This window comes from Procambarus clarkii, chromosome 27, assembly GCF_040958095.1.
Source record: "Procambarus clarkii isolate CNS0578487 chromosome 27, FALCON_Pclarkii_2.0, whole genome shotgun sequence".
NCBI classification, from domain to species: Eukaryota; Metazoa; Arthropoda; class Malacostraca; order Decapoda; family Cambaridae; genus Procambarus; species Procambarus clarkii.
Window position 1 is genome coordinate 13,065,737 of NC_091176.1, and position 25,485 is coordinate 13,091,221.

The following is a 25,485-nucleotide window of genomic DNA, read 5'->3' on the forward strand; positions in this document are numbered from 1 at the left end:
TTTAACTAGTTTACAATTTGAAAGGTGATATACACTGGGAAAAACAAAGCGTAGTTTACCTTTGGAGAGATAAGACACATATTGACACAACCAAATTTGCATGATGATGATAAGACAAATTTGAACAAGAACTTATATAAACTAGTCAATACACTAAAGTGATATCAATTTTCTTCGCAGCATCAGCCTTCTACCTCAACGGAATCTGAGGTTATCCAGAAACAAAATCCCCCCAGAGACACAGTTCATGATACATCAATCTGACTTAAACAGGACTTCTCACCCGTCTCTCTGTATCTCTCAGCTGAGCCGTGGGAAACCCTGGCCTCAGCCTCCTCTGGAAGGAAAGATTTTATTTACCTAATTAAATCTGTATACTTAAGTAATAATAATACAATATTGTAAGATTATATATTTTGTCATTACTTACAAGCTGACAGATTTGAGCGCATACTATCGGTACAATGATCATATATACCACAGGTGTGCAGCTACAGGCATCTATCACAGGAGATGAAACAGGTGTGGAATATAAGTGGTGAGCGGCCGGACACAGGTGGTGGGAGGCCAGATACAGGTGGTGGACGGGCGGACACAGGTGGTGGGAGGCCAGATACAGGGGGTGGACGGGCGGACACAGGTGGAGGGAGGCCAGATACAGGTGGTGGACGGGCGGACACAGGTGGAGGGAGGCCAGATACAGGTGGTGGACGGGCGGACACAGGTGGTGGGAGGCCAGATACAGGTGGTGGGAGGCCACATACAGGTGGTGGACGGGCGGACACAAACACGGGGCAAGCAACACACCAAGAGACTCGGTGGTTCCCAGAACGCCAGGCAGTGGAGTGTGTCGGTGGCTTCTGCCCCACCAGGAACCTCTGGACGGGTCTTGCACAACCTCCGCTACTCAGGAACTGGTAGCTGATCCTCACATCAGAATTTCCGACAAGAAAAACACCAGAGACAAAAACTTGAGTTCACTTCACCTCCCGCACCAGATCTTGCCCAGCATCCTCCTTTCCCAGGCTCCGGTGTGATCTTGAAGGTGCTTGAGAGCGTGAGGGGCTTAATAAATGCAGTGCCATAAGGTATACACGTGCTTGCAAAGCCACGCACCCTACGGCCACACTGGAGATGTGTTGCGGCACTGTTTTGGCCCCTGACATGACGTACAGCAAGTGGTAGTGCGACCTTTGACCTCAGTATTTCCGGTTGGTCGCCGTATACTGACCCGAGATGTCGCTGATTTATCACGATCTCATCTGTTAATCTTTTCGGTCAGCGGCTCGACGTGTGGAGGACGTGGGAATGGGCGCGAGGAGGGCGTGGCAGTGGCGTGGGTGTATACAGTGGACACGGGCGTGGCGTCACGGGTACTTAGGAACTCGGGCGTGGGTCACGGGACAGGTGCAACGTGATAAGCATCACGGATATACAAGAACGGAGTTCCAGCGCCGCTCCTGTGTCGGGTAAGTCCACTACGGGCTCACCATAGCCCGTGCTACTTGGAACTTTTTGTTCCCAGTAGCTGAATCTATAACAACAACTACAAGAACGTAAGAATGAAGCAGAATAGGTAACTGCAGAAGGCCTATTGGCCCATACGGGGCAGCTGCTATTTATATCCACCCAATCTCATTTATATATATGTCTAACCTACGCTTGAAACAATCTAGGGATCCTACTTCTATTATGTTACGCGGTAATTGATTCCACAAATCAACAACCCTGTTACCGAACCAGTATTTACCCAGGTCTTTCCTAAATCTAAACTTATCCAATTTATACCCATTGTTTCGTGTTGATACTTTTAATACTCTATTAATACCCCCTTTTGGGATCAAGTGGGTTGTGATCCCAGTGTCATCACAGCAAGACCGTCGCTACGGCACCCATTTATGACAGTGTAGTGGAAGAGTTGCGCTTGGCGGCAAAAAGAAAAACACATGAATAGGTTGGCAATAACTGAGCAACACCACGTAAGACACTGAGTGTTTGGTGGGAGGGTGCGCGCGACGATCCAGGCAGCCCACAAAGAAGCCCCATACTTAAGAGAGCGTCCAGCTGTCATCACTTCTGGCGGGAAGTGTCGTGTACCCCGTCCGATGCTGCAAAGTTTTCTCAAGCTGTATGTCTATAGTGACAGGCTTAGTTATGGTAAACTATCCTGTCTGCAGCCAAATTGATCCCAGCATCATTCTCAGCGCTAAGCGTAACAATTGTGATAACTCTCCCTTCAGCAATGTTAACGACAAACAGCCTCTCTTATGTATGGAATATTAACCATTGTGTAACTAGCTTCACAAGAGCGTCCCTTGCTAATCGAACAATGGGGCTCAGTTCCTGAACCCATTATGTGCCTCTGTAACCCTTTCCACCACCGCCCATAGGATGGTTATGGGGTGCATAATAAATAAATGAAATGAAAATGAATGAATAGTGACGATGATGCGTATGGCTTGTGGGTGACCCCTAGACCGAGGCTTGTCTACGGTGGCTTCCTTCTTCTTTCTTTATTATGCACCCCATACCCATCCCGTGGGCGGTGGTGTAAAGGGTTACAGAGGCACATAATTGGTTCAGGAACTGAGCCCTCTAGTTCGTTTAGCTTCCGTGACCGGTCGTGGCTTCAACGTCACCCATACCGTTACAGCCTCGTCAACGGTAACAAGTATGGCTCATACTTTGCAACCTGTCCTCTTAAAAAGAACGTCGCTTTTGGCCGTTTGCCCGTATGGCCGAATATGGACGTAATTTGAAAATGAAAAAAAATGAATATAAATTTGGGATTTTTTTTCAACAACAGTAAGTTAAGGGTCCTCTGATAGGTTAGGTGGGCAGGAAATTCTCATAAAGTTTCAAAACGTTATGAAAAACGTTAAAGGAAAGAATCCTTTACTACGCTTGCCGAGTAAGCCGGACGACTCGAATAGAAAACGGAACAGTACGTCACTTTTGTGAGTCGATTTCATTTCAAATTACGTCCAAATTTGGCCATAGCGGCGCGCATACGAGCCAAAAGTGACGTTATTTTTAAGAGGACGGTTTGTCTTATGGCATGTCATCATCACCCAACATTAATGACCTGAAGTATCTGAAGCTGTGTTACCCCACCGCCCAGCGTGACGACAGCTCTCTATACTTCTGTTGCTCTTGTCTCAAATATAACCAGACTATAACACTCCTCTTTAATGACGTTATACGTGATAACGAATATATAATATAATCACCTGATGATTATATTATGTATTTGTGACCACGTGACCAAACTTTTACTGCCTGTTACAATACACTTGTTAACGTTTAGGTTTTCTTTAGTGGTTCCGGGGATCGGTGGCCCCCCACGGCCCGCTTTCTGGCCAGACTTAGACTACGAACACTCTAGGACGGTTAGGAGAACTTGACTAGCGTGAAGACCTGACAAGGCTATGGAGGAGACCTGACAAGGCTGTGGAGGAGACCTGACAAGGCTGTGGAGGAGACCTGAAAGGATTGTACAGGAGACCTGACAGGACTGTACAGGAGACCAGACAGGACTGTACAGGAGACCTGATAGGACTGTAGAGGAGACCAGACAGGACTGTGGAGGAGACCAGACAGGACTGTACAGGAGACCTGATAGGACTGTAGAGGAGACCAGACAGGACTGTGGAGGAGACCTGACAGGACTGTACAGGAGACCTGACAGGACTGTACAGGAGACCTGACAGGACTGTACAGGAGACCTGACAGGACTGTACAGGAGACCTGACAGGACTGTACAGGAGACCAGACAGGACTGTACAGGAGACCTGACAGGGCTGTACAGGAGACCTGACAGGACTGTACAGGAGACCTGACAGGACTGTACAGGAGACCTGATAGGACTGTAGAGGAGACCAGACAGGACTGTACAGGAGACCTGATAGGACTGTAGAGGAGACCAGACAGGACTGTGGAGGAGACCAGACAGGACTGTACAGGAGACCTGACAGGACTGTACAGGAGACCTGACAGGACTGTACAGGAGACCTGACAGGACTGTACAGGAGACCAGACAGGACTGTACAGGAGACCAGACAGGACTGTACAGGAGACCAGACAGGACTGTACAGGAGACCAGACAGGACTGTACAGGAGACCAGACAGGACTGTACAGGAGACCTGACAGGACTGTACAGGAGACCTGACAGGACTGTACAGGAGACCTGACAGGACTGTACAGGAGACCAGACAGGACTGTACAGGAGACCAGACAGGACTGTACAGGAGACCTGACAGGACTGTACAGGAGACCTGACAGGACTGTACAGGAGACCTGACAGGACTGTACAGGAGACCAGACAGGACTGTACAGGAGACCTGACAGGACTGTACAGGAGACCAGACAGGACTGTACAGGAGACCTGACAGGACTGTACAGGAGACCAGACAGGACTGTACAGGAGACCAGACAGGACTGTACAGGAGACCAGACAGGACTGTACAGGAGACCAGACAGGACTGTACAGGAGACCAGACAGGACTGTACAGGAGACCAGACAGGACCGAGGAAAGCTGCAGGGCTGCTAGAGGCGAGGGGGCGGCCGGGACTCGGGAGCGCCGCGGGAAGGAGAGCCGGAGTGGTTTCTCTGGAGGAAGAGCAGGCAGGAGCGAGGTCAGGCTTCATCACCATTTACATAGTAACGACGCCTAAACTGCCGGTTGCCTGCTTACGAACCAATAGAAGAAGAGCGCTTTCCCACGGTGTCGGCGATCCTTATCAGGCCGCTGGTGGTGATTCCTCGCTAAGTGGAATAATACGAGAACCACTTAGGCTCGGGGCTTCATTTTTTACATCCCTAGACAGCTGGCGCAGGCTGGGTGTGGGTGCTCACACCACCAGCCACGTTCAACGTTTCTCCCACTTGAATCATTGAACGTTTCTTGTGAGGACATGTTTATAGGGACCCAAACACTATAGTGTATTGTGTTTGGGTCTTTCCGTCTGTGATGTCGGTAATGTGTGGTTAACCTGCAGGGACTTGACAACCCTGGTAACCCCAGCCCCAAGCTGGTGTGTGTGTGTGTGTGTGTGTGTGTGTGTGTGTGTGTGTGTGTGTGTGTGTGTGTGTGTGTGTGTGTGTGTAAATATATGGGTGTGAGGAATCGAAGGGAGTGAAGCAGGATAACTGGTGGCTTAGTGGTAACAAACCCCCTGCACCTCGCGAGCGATTTAGTCCAGGTTCGAGTCCTTGCCAGTGAGAAGTGACTTCGCGCCGATCCATAACTGTTCTTCCCTGTTCACCCGGCAACAATTGGGTGCCTGGTTATTAACCAATGACCGGGGCGTGTGCCGGGGAAAACTAGTGGATATAAGGCTTATTACCATGAGTTAGGGGAAGGGAAAGCTCCTTACCTGCTAGTAGAAGTCAGCAGTCGTCTGTTCCCATATCCTATCATCTTCTTCCCCCTCCCTCTCACTTCTTATGTTCTCTACTATGAGCCTGGCGTCCAGGGAGGAGGAGGGTGAAGGGCAGCGCCAGAACCTGCAGGACCTCACTCTCTCCCGGGTCACACGCCCAGGTCAGCGACAGCCGTCAGGAGCCCTAAGACGCCCCACAGCGCGATGGCTCCTGGCTCCTGGCACCAGACGAGGCACCCTGGTGAGTCATCGAGCTGGCTCTGGCTTGACGTGAGTGGGTGTGGGCTTGACGTGAGTGGGTGTGGGCTTGACTGGGTGTGGGTTGGACGTGAGTGGGTGTGGGCTTGACGTGAGTGGGTGTGGGTTTGACGTGAGTGGGTGTGGGTTTGACGTGAGTGGGTGTGCGCTTGACGTGAGTGGGTGTGGGCTTGACGTGAGTGGGTGTGGGCTTGACGTGAGTGGGTGTGGGCTTGACGTGAGTGGGTGTGGGCTTGACGTGAGTGGGTGTGGGCTTGACGTGAGTGGGTGTGAGCTTGACGTGAGTGGGTGTGAGCTTGACGTGAGTGGGTGTGGGCTTGACGTGAGTGGGTGTGAGCTTGACGTGAGTGGGTGTGGGCTTGACGTGAGTGGGTGTGGGCTTGACGTGAGTGGGTGTGAGCTTGACGTGAGTGGGTGTGGGCTTGACGTGAGTGGGTGTGGGCTTGACGTGAGTGGGTGTGGGCTTGACGTGAGTGGGTGTGAGCTTGACGTGAGTGGGTGTGGGCTTGACGTGAGTGGGTGTGAGCTTGACGTGAGTGGGTGTGGGCTTGACGTGAGTGGGTGTGGGCTTGACGTGAGTGGGTGTGAGCTTGACGTGAGTGGGTGTGGGCTTGACGTGAGTGGGTGTGGGCTTGACGTGAGTGGGTGTGGGCTTGACGTGAGTGGGTGTGAGCTTGACGTGAGTGGGTGTGGGCTTGACGTGAGTGGGTGTGGGCTTGACGTGAGTGGGTGTGAGCTTGACGTGAGTGGGTGTGGGCTTGACGTGAGTGGGTGTGGGCTTGACGTGAGTGGGTGTGGGCTTGACGTGAGTGGGTGTGGGCTTGACGTGATGGGTGTGAGCTTGACGTGAGTGGGCGTGGGAGCTAGGAGGGCAGTGCTTCACAACACAGTATGTAGTAACCTCTGGTACATGACCTGAACGTCGAGTCTCCAGCCTCTTGAAAACCTCTACTTAGGTCTCTTGAGGTGGCCTTCGCCCCCCCCCCCTCTTCCTCCCCGTCTCCTACTCTCCCCCTCCAACTCTTCCTCTTCTAACTCTCCTCCCTCTTACTCTTCCCCTCCGTCTCCTCCCTCAGTGGAGTAATGTATGAAAGCACGGAGGCACGGGGCCTTCAGGTCCGTCACCGCCTTAAACCTTCACCATTTTCTCAAAGGTTGTTGCAGTAGGAATAAGGTATAGAAAACGGGCGTCTGCGGCGGGTCCTTATTGATCGTGGATGTTGAGGTGACCGTGGCACCCTCCACTTTTACCCTGGCAGCTGCTGGGCCTTACCCAGTGCTGCCATACTGGCACTGCTGGCACTCATGCTGACTATCACCCAGTGCTGCCATACTGGCACTGCTGGCACTCATGCTGACGATCACCCAGTGCTGCCATACTGGCACTGCTGGCACTCATGCTGACTATCACCCAGTGCTGCCATACTGGCACTGCTGGCACTCATGCTGACGATCACCCAGTGCTGCAATACTGGCACTGCTGGCACTCATGCTGACGATCACCCAGTGCTGCCATACTGGCACTGCTGGCACTCATGCTGACTATCACCCTGTGCTGCCATACTGGCACTGCTGGCACTCATGCTGACGATCACCCTGTGCTGCCATACTGGCACTGCTGGCACTCATGCTGACGATCACCCTGTGCTGCCATACTGGCACTGCTGGCACTCATGCTGACGATCACCCAGTGCTGCCATACTGGCACTGCTGGCACTCATGCTGACGATCACCCAGTGCTGCCATACTGGCACTGCTGGCACTCATGCTGACGATCACCCTGTGCTGCCATACTGGCACTGCTGGCACTCATGCTGACGATCACCCAGTGCTGCAATACTGGCACTGCTGGCACTCATGCTGACTATCACCCAGTGCTGCCATACTGGCACTGCTGGCACTCATGCTGACGATCACCCTGTGCTGCCATACTGGCACTGCTGGCACTCATGCTGACGATCACCCAGTGCTGCCATACTGGCACTGCTGGCACTCATGCTGACTATCACCCAGTGCTGCCATACTGGCACTGCTGGCACTCATGCTGACGATCACCCTGTGCTGCCATACTGGCACTGCTGGCACTCATGCTGACGATCACCCAGTGCTGCAATACTGGCACTGCTGGCACTCATGCTGACGATCACCCAGTGCTGCAATACTGGCACTGCTGACACTCATGCTGACTATCACCCAGTGCTGCCATACTGGCACTGCTGGCACTCATGCTGACTATCACCCTGTGCTGCCATACTGGCACTGCTGGCACTCATGCTGACGATCACCCAGTGCTGCCATACTAGCACTGCTGACACCCATGCTGACGATCACCCAGTGCTGCCATACTGGCACTGCTGACACTCATGCTGACTATCACCCAGTGCTGCCATACTGGCACTACTGACACTCATGCTGACTATCACCCAGTGCTGCCATACTGGCACTGCTGACACCCATGCTGACGATCACCCAGTGCTGCCATACTGGCACTGCTGGCACCCATGCTGACGATCACCCAGTGCTGCCATACTGGCACTGCTGGCACCCATGCTGACGATCACCCAGTGCTGCCATACTGGCACTGCTGACACCCATGCTGACGATCACCCAGTGCTGCCATACTGGCACTGCTGGCACCCATGCTGACGATCACCCAGTGCTGCCATACTGGCACTGCTGACACCCATGCTGACGATCACCCAGTGCTGCCATACTGGCACTGCTGACACTCATGTTGACGCACACACCCAGTGGTGCCTAGGTCAAGTGAGATAAGGAAACTGAGGACGTCAACCTGTTGAATATCCACTCCACACAGCTCTGACACAGTGCTTGTGTCAAGCTGTGATTGATATTGCTGTTCAGGGTCAAAGACCTGGTGGTGTATCTTGGCAGTGTCATGGTTGACACTGGTCCCACACAACAGGTGATAGAACGCGCTTGACCTCGTAGTTCACCAAGACACCACCAGATTGATGGTTTTACGTCATGACTTCCTGGTTGGGGAGAGACAACCCCAGGAGGAGTAGGGGGGGATCCTATTGCGTCAGCGGTGCCCTTGCCCGGGTCCTGCTGCTCCACTCCTGACAGCTAAAGGATCCCAATGGGTCGCTGCTCCAACCAGGAAGAGCCCGCGTCGAGTAGCGCCGGACTCTCTTATGGGGGGTCGAACAACCCCCCAGGAATGTCGTGGGGGGTTGTTCAATGCCAGAGGAATCGCCCAAGCTTCCGTACCTAATAACATCCTGTACTCATCCCTGGAACTTAGCTGGCGTAAGAAGCAATGCTCAAATGCAATAATACTTTCAACAAAACGAAAAAAAGGCCAACTTGTGCCATTAATAATAGTGAGAATATATTCACGTACTGTACGTGACCTGGGCAGGATCACGGACCTTGTGCACCGAGCAACGTCTAGATGGTGAAGAGTGATATACGCAAAATAAATCTGAATGAAGTCAAATCTCTAAAATGAGTTTACTTTGTAAAATAAACTCATTTCCGCCTAGAAGTAAAGTTTTTACTTTACTTACAGGCGAAAGTTTACTTAATTAACTTGTGAACTATCGTCTGTAGGATCAATGTCAGACCTCAGAGAGAGACACACACAGCAAGTGTTTATCAAGACGCAAAACGAAAGAACTGAGATAAGGGAGGTGAGGAGCCACGAGGATAGTGAGGAGAGATAGTTACACTTCATATTCACTAAGCACAAATTGGTCAATAACAGTTGCAAAGCTGAAGTTTCCTTCGTACTGCTCGATTGTGTTACAATCGAACCATCAACTGTGTAGCCATCAACTGTGTAGCCATCAACTGTGTAGCCAGTTGATGGCTACACAGTCTGTCTTCTGCCTTTCTGTGTATTTTTCTACTTCACTGATGAGTTTAACGTCCGTGAAGGTGACGAGTTGTTGCTCCTGGTTCATCAACGCGTCGGTGTTATCCACACTGAAGGTTTACTTATGTTGTTAAATCCCGGCACACAAACTCATAGTTTTATCTACATATATACTTTGCTACAGCCTGGACGTCAGGCTGCGAGCAGCCACATCAAACAGCCTAGTTGACCAGATCATCAACCAGCAGGCCATGGTCAGAGACCGGGCCGGGGGGAGGGGGGTCTTGACCCCTGGGATCAACGCAAGCTAAGGTACTATGTGGTAAACTGTGAACCCCTTTTATTGTGTATCCCTGCCATGTGAACCTCTGTTGTTGTAAATTCGTACCATGTGTATCCCTGCCATGTGAACCTCTGTTGTAAATTCGTACCATGTGTATCCCTGCCATGTGAACCTCTGTTGTTGTAAATTCGTACCATGTGTACCCCTGCCATGTGAACCTCTGTTGTTGTAAGTTCGTACCATGTGTACCCCTGCCATGTGAACCTCTGTTGTTGTAAATTCGTACCATGTGTACCCCTGCCGGGTGAACCCCAGTCAGGCGAACCCTGTTTGTGGCTAATGTTGTGGCGGCTGGTACTATCAGTACTAATTCCCACTGCTGCTCCACCGGCTATAGTATTGCTACACGTATATAAATGGCGGAGTGCTTAATATCTAACATTACAGCAACAGTCTTATCTCTTCTTGGTGTTTCTTAACGTCGTGTTTACCTATCAGGACTTACCACTTACCTAGCAGTGGCTCCGAGAAGGTGAGGTCTAGCTCTTCATGCCCTGCCTACTAGCCCTGTTCAACCTGTTGGGTTATAATTTAATATTCGAATTCTTTGTCGAAGCTGGGCTTAAATTTGTGGATGGAGGTGGCTTCCACAACCTCCTTCAGTGCATTGTGCTTGTTGACTGCACGTACAGGGTACGAGTCACGTACAGGGTACGAGTCACGTACAGGGTACGAGTCACGTACAGGGTACGAGTCACGTACAGGGTACGAGTCACGTACAGGGTACGAGTCACGTACAGGGTACGTGTACTTCCTTACATTTCTTCAACTCATTTGCATTTCTAGCATCCACTTGTGTCCTCTTGTCCTACTTTTCGCCCACTTTCAAGAGACTGTCCTTGTCCAACTGGTCAATTCCCCTCAGTATCTAGTATATTGCGATCATGTGCGTCGTAAGCACTTCATGCTGTCTTCACTCAAAACTTAAAAGGTAATATAGTAATATGACACACCTGCCCTGCACCAAGGTCACTGGAGGAGCCTTTACAGGAGCCGGACCTTCCTGCCACCCTCAGCTTTCCCGGACACCCTGCAAAAACGCTGCTTTAAAAAAGGTCCGCTCACGTTACTGTAGCCCGGCTGGCCTTGCCTTCCAGAGGAGCCGCCCCTCCTGGGTACGACCTCCGAGGTGCAAAGCTGTGCAGATGATGAGTCGCAATAACGTGGCTGAAATATGTTGACCAGACCACACACTAGAAAATGAAGGGACGACGACGTTTCGGTCCGTCCTGGACCATTCTCAAGTCGATTGTGTAAAGCTGTGGTGCCCTAACACCGCGTTCTCGTCTTTTATCCGTAAACAATCCATCGTTCGTACCTCCTAATACTCAAGTCTACGGAGGCTATGTGGTGTGGACGGTCGCCTGAGGCACCACTAGCGTTCGTCGTGTAGGTTCGTGAGGTCGTCCACGACTAGAGGTGCTCAGTGCCTTTAGAAGACTCGTGCTAGTTCTATAGAGTCCGATGCTACGGGTGTCATTAGTGTGGGAGCGGGGAGTGGGTGGGGTGGGTCCATAGGCCACAGGGTGGGCGTGGGCGGGGGTCACGACCCAAAGTCAGGCGGGAGAGGTAGTGATGCTGGTGATAGGTGATGTGGGGCGTGGGAAGTCCTCGCACGGGACCCCAACTTTCACCACAAACACAGCCTCCAACTCCGACACCCCACTCACTCCCCCCCCCCCCCCGCACCTCCCCCCACATCAGTAACAAGCTTCACCCCGCCCCCCCCCCCCCTTCTCTTCCTAAACCAGCTTCAACCAACCCCTCCCCAAGTCATCACAAACACTGCCCATGCTTGCCACCCACAACTATCGTCAATCCACCACAACCCACATAACCCACCGTAATCTACACAACCCACCGTAATCCACACAACCCACATAACCCACCGTAATCCACACAATCCACATAACCCACCGTAATCCACACAACCCACATAACCCACCGTAATCCACACAATCCACACAACCCACATAACCCACCGTAATCCACACAATCCACACAACCCACATAACCCGCATAACCCACACAACCCACCGCGTCCACAGAATTAAAAACCTTGGGCAACATAGCAAGTGAGTCAGGAGACACAAGAGCTGAGGTGCACGCTGACGTCCGCCCTGCTCTAGGGGCGACCCAAGGCACTTCCATATATTTTAGAGGAATAGTGATTCCCCAAACTCTCTGCTGCAGAGCACAACGGCCCCGGCCCAGCTGTAGAGCCGCCCACCATCCACAGGTCAGCTACAGAGCCGCCCACAGGCCCCAGGTCAGCTATAGAGTCGCCCACAGGCCCCAGGTCAGCTACAGAGCCGCCCACAGGCCCCGGGTCAGCTATAGAGCCGCCCACAGGCCCCGGCCCAGCTGTAGAGCCGCACACAGGCCCCAGGTCAGCTATAGAGCCGCCCACAGGCCCCGGCCCAGCTGTAGAGCCGCCCACAGGCCCCAGGTCACCTACAGAGCCACCCACAGGCCCCAGGTCAGCTATAGAGCCGCCCACAGGCCCCGGCCCAGCTGTAGAGCCGCCCACAGGCCCCAGGTCAGCTATACAGCCGCCCACAGGCCCCAGCCCAGCTGTAGAGCCGCCCACAGACCCCAGGTCAGCTACAGAGCCGCCCACAGGCCCCGGCCCAGCTGTAGAGCCGCCCACAGGCCCCAGGTCAGCTATAGAGCCGCCCACAGGCCCCGGCCCAGCTGTAGAGCCGCCCACAGGCCCCAGGTCAGCTACAGAGCCGCCCACAGGCCCCGGCCCAGCTGTAGAGCCGCCCACAGGCCCCAGGTCAGCTACAGAGCCGCCCACAGGCCCCGGCGCAGCTGTAGAGCCGCCCACAGGCCCCAGGTCAGCTACAGAGCCGCCCACAGGCCCCAGGTCACCTACAGAGCCGCCCACAGGCCCCAGGTCAGCTACAGAGCCGCCCACAGGCCCCAGGTCAGCTACAGAGCCGCCCACAGGCCGTAATGCTTCAGCGGGCGTGAAGGGAGAGGGAGAGGCTACCCCTTGATACAATCACTGAGGGATGACTGACAAGCGAGGTCAAGCTGCTTCCTCCCCCTCCCCCCCCCCCTTCACCCTTAACCCTCTCACACACGCATATTATATATATATATATATATATATATATATATATATATATATATATATATATATATATATATATATATATATATACATACATATGGTTCCAATTGTTATGTGGAAGACATAATAAAAGGGAAGGTGGCGAGGTGTGCAGCAGACAACGGAACAGCTAACACAGCAATACCTGAACTTCCAATAAAATTGTTCTACAGAAACGTCTCCTCCACGACCTACAAGGCAGAGGGAAGAGCCCTAAAAGAGATCATTGAGAGGAACGTTACCACAACTGACGTCAACCACAAGATAAAACTAACAATATATTATAAGAGTAGGAAAACCGCCAAGCTGCTAATGAACAATTCTCCCGACACCAAGAAAAACTCCTTGAAAGAGACCAACGTTGTTTACACCTTCACGTGTCCACTTGGGGAGTGTCAGCCCCAACGATCTCAGTATATAGGCAAGACAACAACGTCTCTCTCCCTCTAGGTGTTTAACAATACACAAACAAAAGGGCTCCATCAAGGAACATATAATCGCCACACACACCGAGACGATCACCAGGGATATTTTGACGAGCAACACCGAAATAATTGATAGATACAATGACAATAGAAGATTAGACACCAGTGAAGCGCTGAATATCAAGAAATCTCGACCAGCAATCAATAACCAGCTAACACACAGTTACACTCTACCCACTTCAAGACCTCGGGCCAGTGTAGAAGAAGGACCAAATGACCCTGCAACAGGAACGGAAGTAACCAGAAGAACATTAACTGCCAACATGTCACACTCTTAATTTACTACCCCATTAATACCCCATTCATTTATTTCCCCATGTATGTCATTCATCCATACCACCTACCACCTCACCATCAGAGGATATAATCAGGAGCTAACACAGAAGAATTCCACAGCACCGCTCCTGTGCCAGGTAAGTCCACTACGGGCTCACTATAGCCCGTGCTGCTTGCCCCGTTCCTGTGCCAAGTAAGTTACGGGCTCACCATAGCCCGTGCTATTTAGAACATGTTCTGAGTTGCTGAATCTGTAACAACAACAACAACAGAAGAATTTGTCTTTGAGAATGTGAGGCGAGACCTTATGAAACGCATCACTAGGCGTCAGACCCAAATAATAAGTAAAAATGAACTTTGGAGAGTTAATTTTCAATCTTTCTGCTTCAGTGAAGAAAAACATAAGAAATATTATATATATCATATATATATATATATATATATATATATATATATATATATATATATATATATATATATATATATATATATATATATATATACATATATATTAGTATATTTTGGTAGCAGTCTTTCCTGTAGACATATATTATTAAATATGACCGAAAAAGTAAGATTAATAATTCTAACACGAATTTTCTCAATCTTTCGTACATTACGCTTCACTGTTGGAGGTAAATCAAAAATCAATTCTCCAAAATTAATTTTTATTTCTAGTCTGACGCGACACGGGCGCGTTTCGTAAAACTTATTACATTTTCAAAGACTTCACAAATACACAACTGATTAGAACTTACGTATCTCCGATTTTATATCTACATTTGAGTGAGGTGGGAGGGGTGATGTGGCATTAACACAAGACAGAACAAGAGGGGATATTAATAGGGTATTAAAAGTATCAACACAAGACAGAACACAAACAATGGGTATTGAATAGAAGTGTTTGTAGAAAGCCTATTGGTCCATATTTCTTGATGCTTCTATATTGGAGCGGAGTCTTGAGGTGGGTAGAATATAGTTGTGCAATAATGGGCTGTTGATTGCTGGTGTTGACTTCTTGATGTGTAGTGCCTCGCAAACGTCAAGCCGCCTGCTATCGCTGTATCTATCAATGATTTCTGTGTTGTTTACTAGGATTTCTCTGGCGATGGTTTGGTTGTGGGAAGAGATTATATAACAGCCAAATATTGCACAACTATATTCTACCCACCTCAAGACTCCGCTCCAATATAGAAGCATCAAGAAATATGGACCAATAGGCTTTCTACAAACACTTCTATTCAATACCCATTGTTTGTGTTCTGTCTTGTGTTGATACTTTTAATACCCTATTAATATCCCCTCTTGTTCTGTCTTGTGTTAATGCCACATCACCCCTCCCACCTCACTCAAATGTAGATATAAAATCGGAGATACGTAAGTTCTAATCAGTTGTGTATTTGTGAAGTCTTTGAAAATGTAATAAGTTTTACGAAACGCGCCCGTGTCGCGTCAGACTAGAAATAAAAATGAATTTTGGAGAAGTGATTTTTTATTTACCTCCAACAGTGAAGCGTAATGTACGAAAGATTGAGAAAATTCGTGTTAGAATTATTAATCTTACTTTTTCGGTCATATTTAATAATATATACATACATATATATATATATATATATATATATATATATATATATATATATATATATATATATATATATATATATATATATATATATATATATATTAGTATATTTTGGTAGCAGTCTTTCCTGTAGACATATATTATTAAATATGACCGAAAAAGTAAGATTAATAATTCTAACACGAATTTTCTCAATCTTTCGTACATTACGCTTCACTGTTGGAGGTAAATCAAAAATCAATTCTCCAAAATTCATTTTTATTTCTAGTCTGACGCGACGCGGGCGCGTTTCGTAAAACTTATTACATTTTCAAAGACTTTAGTTCACAAATACACAACTGAATAGAACTTACGTATCTCCGATTTTATATCTACATTTGAGTGAGGTGGAAGGGGTGATGTGGCATTAACACAAGACAGAACAAAGTGTGGTATTAATAGGGTATTAATTTCATCAACACAAGACAGAACAAGAGTATTAATAGGGTATTAATTTCATCAACACAAGACAGAACACGAAACAATGGATATTGAATAGAAGTGTTTGTAGAGAAATGAAATCAAGAAATATGTCAAGAAATATGGACCAATAGGCTTTCTACAAACACTTCTATTCAATATCCATTGTTTCGTGTTCTGTCTTGTGTTGATGAAATTAATACCCTATTAATACTCTTGTTCTGTCTTGTGTTGATGAAATTAATACCCTATTAATACCACACTTGTTCTGTCTTGTGTTAATGCCACATCACCCCTTCCACCTCACTCAAATGTAGATATAAAATCGGAGATACGTAAGTTCTATTCAGTTGTGTATTTGTGAACTAAAGTCTTTGAAAATGTAATAAGTTTTACGAAACGCGCCCGTGTCGCGTCAGACTAGAAATAAAAATGAATTTTGGAGAATTGATTTTTGATTTACCTCCAACAGTGAAGCGTAATGTACGAAAGATTGAGAAAATTCGTGTTAGAATTATTAATCTTACTTTTTCGGTCATATTTAATAATATATATATATATATATATATATATATATATATATATATATATATATATATATATATATATATATATATATATATATATATATATATGTCGTACCTAGTAGCCAGAACGCACTTCCCAGCCTACTATGCAAGGCCTGATTTGCCTAATAAGCCAAGTTTTCACGAATTAGTTGTTTTTCGACTACCTAACCTACCTAACCTAACCTAACTTTTTCGGCTACCTAACCTAACCTAACCTATAAAGATAGGTTAGGTTAGGTTAGGTAGGGTTGGTTAGGTTCGGTCATAAATCTACGTTAATTTTAACTCCAATAAAAAAAAATTGACCTCATACATAATGAAATGGGTAGCTTTATCATTTCATAAGAAAAAAATTAGAGAAAATATATTAATTCAGGAAAACTTGGCTTATTAGGCAAATCGGGCCTTGCATAGTAGGCTGAGAAGTGCGTTCTGGCTACTAGGTACGACATATATATATATATATATATATATATATATATATATATATATATATATATATATATATATATATCAAACTAGCTCTAATACATCAGTAAGGAAGGTCAGTCACGATCGTAACAAAGCATTATCACCAATTTTGTATGTAACTGTGGAGGAGACCAGACGGCCTCGGCCTCCCGCGGCAGCTACCGTGGGAGAGAGAAACACCTCTTCCCTCTCAGCACATTTTTTTGGTTCAGGTGCGCCATAAACGGTGAGTGAATGTTCTTCCTCTTGTGCTGCTCCTGCCTCCTCGTCTCTGTTGTTCTTCCTCTTGTGCTGCTCCTGTCTCCTCGTCTCTGTTGTTCTTCCTCTTGTGCTGCTCCTGCCTCCTCGTCTCTGTTGTTCTTCCTCTTGTGCTGCTCCTGCCTCCTCGTCTCTGTTGTTCTTCCTCTTGTGCTGCTCCTGCCTCCTCGTCTCTGTTGTTCTTCCTCTTGTGCTGCTCCTGCCTCCTCGTCTCTGTTGTTCTTCCTCTTGTGCTGCTCCTGTCTCCTCGTCTCTGTTGTTCTTCCTCTTGTGCTGCGCCTGCCTCCTCGTCTCTGTTGTTCTTCCTCTTGTGCTGCTCCTGCCTCCTCGTCTCTGTTGTTCTTCCTCTTGTGCTGCTCCTGCCTCCTCGTCTCTGTTGTTCTTCCTCTTGTGCTGCGCCTGCCTCCTCGTCTCTGTTGTTCTTCCTCTTGTGCTGCTCCTGCCTCCTCGTCTCTGTTGTTCTTCCTCTTGTGCTGCTCCTGCCTCCTCGTCTCTGTTGTGTGTGTTTTTATTCTCTTGGTTGACTTCTGGGTCTGGCCCATGTTGTTAAGACCTTCTGGTCTCTCGTCAGGGTGGGGCGAGGTGAGGTCTAGCCTGTTGCCAGCGTTGGTCGTCACGTGATGCAGCAGCTGGTCTTGTCTGACAAGATTCTTATTATTATTATTATTATTATTATTATTATTATTATTATTATTATTATTATTATTATTATTATTATTATTACTATTGAAAAAATATACCTTCGAATATCTTTAAATCTCTCAATTAACTTTATCGTTTTTCATGTGTAAATGAAGGCTAAAGTGTCGGAAAAAACCTCTGTGTTCTTAGGGCATTCTCCTTGTGACACCAGTAAGGTAGACCCCCCCCCCCGGCCCTGTTGGCGGGAAGGCGTCCAGCATCATAGATAGTCATTATCAGAAGAAAGCGCTAAGCCATTACCACTATGTAGCACTTGGAAGGGATATGAGGACGGGATAGTTGCTGGGATATGAGGACGGGATAGTAGCTGGGATATGAGGACGGGATAGTTGCTAGGATATGAGGACTGGCATGCAAGAACATGACAAAGTTGGCGCCCTTGCTAAGGCTGCAGTAAATAAAGACAGTATTGAACGGAATCTTGAGTTATCAAATAGGTCCCTTAAAAGTGTCATTAGACGAGAACTCCTAGATGGATTTGAAGAAAGTAGAACAGTGCAAACTGGAACTAGCAGGTCCATTGTTCATCACAATGAAATGTGTGAAGTAAAACATGTGATGGGGCTAGTAACAAAGTCAGTAGACTAACAGATGTTGTTACAGCTCGTATAAGACTTGGCTACAAGTATCTCTGGCAGTTCGGCTTGTATAGGGATCTAGATGAAGTAAAGTGTAAAGTGTGTGGACATAGGCAGGGACACACACTCGAACACTATATCTTGGATTGTAGTAAAATTGAGCCTTTTAGAGATAAATCTAAGCTCACTCTGTATGATATGACAACCTATCTTATTACCATGGATAAATTACCTGAAATTCTTGCACTGTACCCACATTTTGCTTCCAGTAGATGAACGACATATGAGATTCAGAAACAAGTAGTGTATTGTGAGGACTAATACTAATCAGAAGCTCCCCTATGACTCTGTAATATCTCCATTGGCCAAACTATTATGTATTAACGACAAGACCTACCATTAATGTATGATGACTTACTGTAAATATGTAGCTCTTGTAATAGCACTTTCTCTGTAACTAGCTGACATTGTATCTATAAGGTGTGAAGGATTGAAGAAATTGTTTATGTAATAATCTAAGATGAGGTCTGATAAAGACCTTTTGTGCCCTCTGCAATGCTTTTGCGCTACCGCTCACAGGATGAGTATGGGGTGCACAATAAACTAGCCGCCTTCGGCGGCAACAATCAAAATCAATAGTTGCTGGGATATGATGACGGGATAGTTGCTGGGATATGAGGACGGGATAGTTGCTGGGATATGAGGACGGGATAGTTGCTGGGATATGAGGACGGGATAGTTGCTGGGATATGAGGACGGGATAGTTGCTGGGATATGAGGATGGGATAGTTGCTGGGATATGAGGACGGAGGGGGCGGAATGGTGCCCAACCACTTGAACCATCGGGGATGGAATGAGGTCGTTAATGCTGTACCGTCCAGTCCAAGGGCCAGATTCACGAAGCAGTTATGCAAGCACTTACGAACCTGTGCATTTTTTCTTAATCTTTGGCGGCATTGTTTACAACTATCAAACAGTTAATGAGCTCCAAAGCACCAGGAGGCTGTTTATAACAATAACAACAGTTGATTGAGAAGTTTTTATGCTTGGAAACTGCTTAATAAATGTAACCAAAGCTATCAAAGATTGAGGAAAGATATACACACCCTTAAGTACTTACGTAACTGCTTCGTGAATCTGGCCCCAAGTGTTTGAAGAAGACGTAGGTAAGACACAGGTCTGTCATCAGGGCTACACCCGCCATATAACTCTTTTGTCCTTAAGTGACTAGACTAGAGTGTCGTAGGTCCGTAAACTGTGAAGATGGTTAGGTTAGGTCCGTCGGTGTCGGCTCCGGCACCACCAGGGGCATGAACTCTCACTCTCTCTCCCTGTCTCTCTCTCTCCCTCTCTCTCTCTGTCTCTCTCTCTCTCTCTCTCTCTCTCTCCCTCTCTTTTAAGCTCTTAGTGCTGGGGCGTTTTATCGTGTGACCTCAGCAAGCGTCGATGTTTCATGACAGTTTAAACATTGTAAACATTATCAAACAGTAAACAAACAGGGGATCGTATTCCAGGGACCATAGGATTAAGGACTTGCCCGAAACGCTACGCGTACTAGTGGCTGTACAAGAATGTAACAACTCTTGTATATATCTCATTAAGCGTTACTGAAACACAATGAGAAATATGTGATTATCTAACATCGAGGAGAGTGGATATCACTCCTCGTTATCAACGCCGTCTTCCGCTGTTGATGATCTTCCGCTGTTGATGATCTTCCGCTGTTGATGATCTTCCGCTGTTGATGATCTTCCGGTGTTGTTGATCTTCCGGTGTTGTTAATCTTCCGCTGTTGATGATCTTCCGGTGTTGATGATCTTCCGCTGTTGTTGATCTTCCGCTGCTGATGATCTTCCGGTGTTGATCTTCCGCTGCTGATGATCTTCCGCTGTTGTTGATCTTCCGCTGCTGATGATCTTCCGGTGTTGTTGATCTTCCGCTGTTGATGATCTTCCGCTGTTGTTGATCTTCCGCTGCTGATGACCTTCCGGTGTTGTTGATCTTCCGCTGCTGATGATCTTCCGGTGTTGTTGATCTTCCGCTGCTGATGATCTTCCGCTGTTGTTGATCTTCCGCTGCTGATGATCTTCCGGCGTTGTTGATCTTCCGCTGTTGATGATCTTCCGCTGTTGTTGATCTTCCGCTGCTGATGATCTTCCGCTGTTGATGATCTTCCGGTGTTGTTGATCTTCCGCTGTTGATGATCTTCCGGTGTTGATGATCTTCCGCTGTTGTTGATCTTCCGGTGTTGATGATCTTCCGCTGTTGATGATCTTCCGGTGTTGTTGATCTTTCGCTGCTGATGATCTTCCGGTGTTGATGATCTTCCGCTGTTGTTGATCTTCCGCTGCTGATGATCTTCCGGTGTTGATGATCTTCCGCTGCTGATGATCTTCCGCTGTTGATGATCTTCCGGTGTTGTTGATCTTCCGCTGTTGATGATCTTCCGGTGTTGATGATCTTCCGCTGTTGTTGATCTTCCGGTGTTGATGATCTTCCGCTGTTGATGATCTTCCGGTGTTGTTGATCTTTCGCTGTTGATGATCTTCCGGTGTTGATGATCTTCCGCTGTTGTTGATCTTCCGCTGTTGATGATCTTCCGCTGTTGTTGATCTTCCGCTGCTGATGATCTTCCGCTGTTGATGATCTTCCGGTGTTGTTGATCTTCCGCTGTTGATGATCTTCCGGTGTTGATGATCTTCCGCTGTTGTTGATCTTCCGGTGTTGATGATCTTCCGCTGTTGATGATCTTCCGGTGTTGTTGATCTTTCGCTGCTGATGATCTTCCGGTGTTGATGATCTTCCGCTGTTGTTGATCTTCCGCTGCTGATGATCTTCCGGTGTTGATGATCTTCCGCTGCTGATGATCTTCCGCTGTTGATGATCTTCCGGTGTTGTTGATCTTCCGCTGTTGATGATCTTCCGGTGTTGATGATCTTCCGCTGTTGTTGATCTTCCGGTGTTGATGAGCTTCCGCTGTTGATGATCTTCCGGTGTTGTTGATCTTCCGCTGTTGATGATCTTCCGGTGTTGATGATCTTCCGCTGTTGTTGATCTTCCGCTGCTGATGATCTTCCGGTGTTGATGATCTTCCGCTGCTGATGATCTTCCGCTGTTGATGATCTTCCGGTGTTGTTGATCTTCCGCTGTTGATGATCTTCCGGTGTTGATGATCTTCCGCTGTTGTTGATCTTCCGGTGTTGATGATCTTCCGCTGTTGATGATCTTCCGGTGTTGTTGATCTTTCGCTGCTGATGATCTTCCGGTGTTGATGATCTTCCGCTGTTGTTGATCTTCCGCTGCTGATGATCTTCCGGTGTTGATGATCTTCCGCTGCTGATGATCTTCCGCTGTTGTTGATCTTCCGCTGCTGATGATCTTCCGCTGTTGATGATCTTCCGGTGTTGTTGATCTTCCGCTGTTGATGATCTTCCGGTGTTGATGATCTTCCGGTGTTGATAATCTTCCGCTGTTGATGATCTTCCGGTGCTGTTGATCTTCCGCTGTTGATGATCTTCCGGTGTTGTTGATCTTCCGCTGTTGATGATCTTCCGGTGTTGATGATCTTCCGCTGTTGATGATCTTCCGCTGTTGATGATCTTCCTGTGTTGATGATCTTCCGCTGTTGATGATCTTCCGTTGTTGATGATCTTCCAACAACTTGACAACTAGTGACAACTTCAGGTCACAGGAGCAACACAAGCCACGGGTCATAAAACATAAGAACTGCCGCTTAACGTGAGCGTTTGACTGATTTCCATCAAGTTGAGAGTGTGAAGGCTGAGCAGCAGGATCCTCGTGTGGCAGGATATCTCCATCTTGGCCCTCAGTAGGATGCTCGTGTGGCAGGATATCTCCATCTTGGCCCTCAGTAGGATCCTCGTGTGGCAGGATATCTCCATCTTGGCCCTCAGTAGGATGCTCGTGTGGCAGCATATCTCCATCTTGGCCCTCAGTAGGATGCTCGTGAGGCAGGATATCTCCATCTTGGCCCTCAGTAGGATGCTCGTGAGGCAGGATATCTCCATCTTGGCCCTCAGTAGGATGCTCGTGAGGAAGGATATCTCCATCTTGGCCCTCAGTAGGATGCTCGTGTGGCAGCATATCTCCATCTTGGCCCTCAGTAGGATGCTCGTGTGGCAGGATATCTACATCTTGGCCCTCAGTAGGATGCTCGTGAGGCAGAATATCTCCATCTTGGCCCTCAGTAGGATGCTCGTGTGGCAGCATATCTCCATCTTGGCCCTCAGTAGGATGCTCGTGAGGCAGGATATCTCCATCTTGGCCCCTCAGCAGGATGCTCGTGAGGCAGGATATCTCCATCTTGGCCCCTCAGCAGGATGCTCGTGAGGCAGGATATCTCCATCTTGGCCCTCAGCAGGATGCTCGTGTGGCAGGATATCTCCATTTTGGTCCTCAGCAGGATGCTCGTGAGGCAGGATATCTCCATCTTGGCCCCTCAGCAGGATGCTCGTGAGGCAGGATATCTCCATCTTGGCCCTCAGCAGGATGCTCGTGTGGCAGGATATCTCCATCTTGGGCCTCAGCAGGATGCTCGTGTGGCAGGATATCTCTGCCACGACTCTCTCTCTCCCGGCCAGCATGGACGAGTCTCACGTGTTATCCGTCATCTACATATTCCGTGCACGACAGGCTGAGGGGAACACTCTCTTGAGAGAGAGAGAGTTCCACTCGCTACTGCTGAAAAATGGCTCATAATGCACTCTACAGGTCTTGTGGGTGTAGGCTGGCTCTGTGTACGTCTTGTGGGTGTAGGCTGGCTCTGTGTACGTCTTGTGGGTGTAGGCTGGCTCTGTGTACGTCTTGTGGGTGTAGGCTGGCTCTGTGTACGTCTTGTGGGTGTAGGCTGGCTCTGTGTACGTCTTGTGGGTGTAGGCTGGCTCTGTGTACGTCTTGTGGGTGTAGGCTGGCTCTGTGTACGTCTTGTGGGTGTAGGCTGACTCTGTGTACGTCTTGTGGGTGTAGGCTGGCTCTGTGTACGTCTTGTGGGTGTAGGCTGGGTGTGTGTACGTCTTGTGAGTAAAAACTGACTGTGTGTACGCCTTGTGTGTGTATGTTGGCTCTGTGTACGTCTTGTGGGTGTATGTTGGCTCTGTGTACGTCTTATGGGTGTAGGCTGGCTGTGTGTACGACTTATGGGTGTAGGCTGGCTGTGTGTACGGCTTATGGGTGTAGGCTGGCTGTGTGTACGTCTTATTGGTGTAGGCTGGCTCTGTGTACGGCTTATGGGTGTAGACTGGCTCTGTGTACGGCTTATGGGTGTAAGCTGGCTGTGTGTACGGCTTATGGGTGTAGGCTGGCTCTGTGTACGTCTTATGGGTGTAGGCTGGCTCTGTGTACGGCTTATGGGTGTAGGCTGGCTGTGTGTACGTCTTATGGGTGTAGGCTGGCTCTGTGTACGGCTTATGGGTGTAGGCTGGCTGTGTGTACGTCTTATGGGTGTAGGCTGGCTCTGTGTACGGCTTATGGGTGTAAGCTGGCTGTGTGTACGGCTTATGGGTGTAGGCTGGCTCTGTGTACGGCTTATGGGTGTAGGCTGGCTCTGTGTACGTCTTATGGGTGTAGACTGGCTGTGTGTACGGCTTATGGGTGTAGGCTGGCTGTGTGTACGACTTATAGGTGTAGGCTGGCTGTGTGCCTTGTATCCGGAAGAACAAAATTAACATGACGTGGCTGTTACATCATTCTGAGGACTATAAACACCTTTGGTTAGTAATGAGAGGTCGAGAAACGCTGTGACCTGACCCTTCTTCACTGTCTCTGTGACTCCGTCACCATCCTGCCCTGGTGATGGTGACCTGGGGGCAGGGGGGGGACGCGTCTCCTACTGACCTCTCTGCCCCCTGAGAGTGAAGTAGCTGCGCAGACGTCTTACGCACTTCTCAAGCTCTACCTCGTAACCTACATGAAGAGAAACCCTCTGCGAGAATATCCTGGCCTTGAGGTGCTCCCGGGGGAAGCAGTTCCCACATCCGTGTTCGGGAAACTTAATTGTGGGGCAGCTTAACGAGCACCACACTACTGCTACTTGTTGGTTGGTTACTGACCCAGACCCGCCTTGCTGGAGATGTTCAGCCTCGTTAGTGGGGAGGTCTCTCACTGGTGAGGCAGTACCTCTCACTGGTGAGGGAGTACCTCTCACTGGTGAGGCAGTACCTCTCACTGGTGAGGCAGTACCTCTCACTGGTGAGGCAGTACCTCTCACTGCTGAGGCAGTACCTCTCACTGCTGAGGCAGTACCTCTCACTGGTGAGGCAGTACCTCTCACTGGTGAGGCAGTACCTCTCACTGCTGAGGCAGTACCTCTCACTGCTGAGGCAGTACCTCTCACTGGTGAGGGAGTACCTCTCACTGGTGAGGGAGTACCTCTCACTGGTGAGGCAGTACCTCTCACTGGTGAGGCAGTACCTCTCACTGGTGAGGGAGTACCTCTCACTGGTGAGGGAGTACCTCTCACTGGTGAGGCAGTACCTCTCACTGGTGAGGGAGTACCTCTCACTGGTGAGGGAGTACCTCTCACTGGTGAGGGAGTACCTCTCACTGGTGAGGGAGTACATCTCACTGGTGAGGCAGTACCTCTCACTGCTGAGGCAGTACCTCTCACTGCTGAGGCAGTACCTCTCACTGGTGAGGGAGTACCTCTCACTGGTGAGGGAGTACCTCTCACTGGTGAGGCAGTACCTCTCACTTGTGAGGGAGTACCTCTCACTGGTGAGGGAGTACCTCTCACTGGTGAGGGAGTACCTCTCACTGGTGAGGGAGTACCTCTCACTGGTGAAGCAGTACCTCTCACTGGTGAGGGAGTACCTCTCACTGGTGAGGGAGTACCTCTCACTGGTGAGGCAGTACCTCTCACTGGTGAGGGAGTACCTCTCACTGGTGAGGGAGTACCTCTCACTGGTGAGGCAGTACCTCTCACTGGTGAGGGAGTACCTCTCACTGGTGAGGGAGTACCTCTCACTGGTGAGGCAGTACCTCTCACTGGTGAGGCAGTACCTCTCACTGGTGAGGCAGTACCTCTCACTGGTGAGGGAGTACCTCTCACTGGTGAGGCAGTACCTCTCACTGGTGAGGCAGTACCTCTCGCTGGTGAGGCAGTACCTCACACTGGTGAGGCAGTACCTCTCACTGGTGAGGCAGT

General features: G+C 48.8%; 2 protein-coding genes across 2 annotated transcripts; both read right to left on the reverse strand.

Annotated features, from left to right (window-relative positions):
• Positions 1 to 5,567: 5,567 nt before the first annotated feature.
• Positions 5,568 to 6,994, reverse strand: LOC123762780 (uncharacterized). The gene is made up of 2 exons (XM_069332058.1): positions 6,915 to 6,994; positions 5,568 to 6,504 (listed from the first exon to the last, which is right to left on the reverse strand). Exons 1-2 carry the CDS (start codon positions 6,992 to 6,994, stop codon positions 5,568 to 5,570), a joined length of 1,017 nt encoding a protein of 338 aa, XP_069188159.1.
• A 9,949-nt stretch (positions 6,995 to 16,943) lies between these two features.
• LOC138369121 (uncharacterized) lies at positions 16,944 to 17,585 on the reverse strand. Its single transcript, XM_069332059.1, has one exon. The coding sequence runs from the start codon at positions 17,583 to 17,585 to the stop codon at positions 16,944 to 16,946; it is 642 nt and encodes a 213-aa protein (XP_069188160.1).
• Positions 17,586 to 25,485: the final 7,900 nt, after the last annotated feature.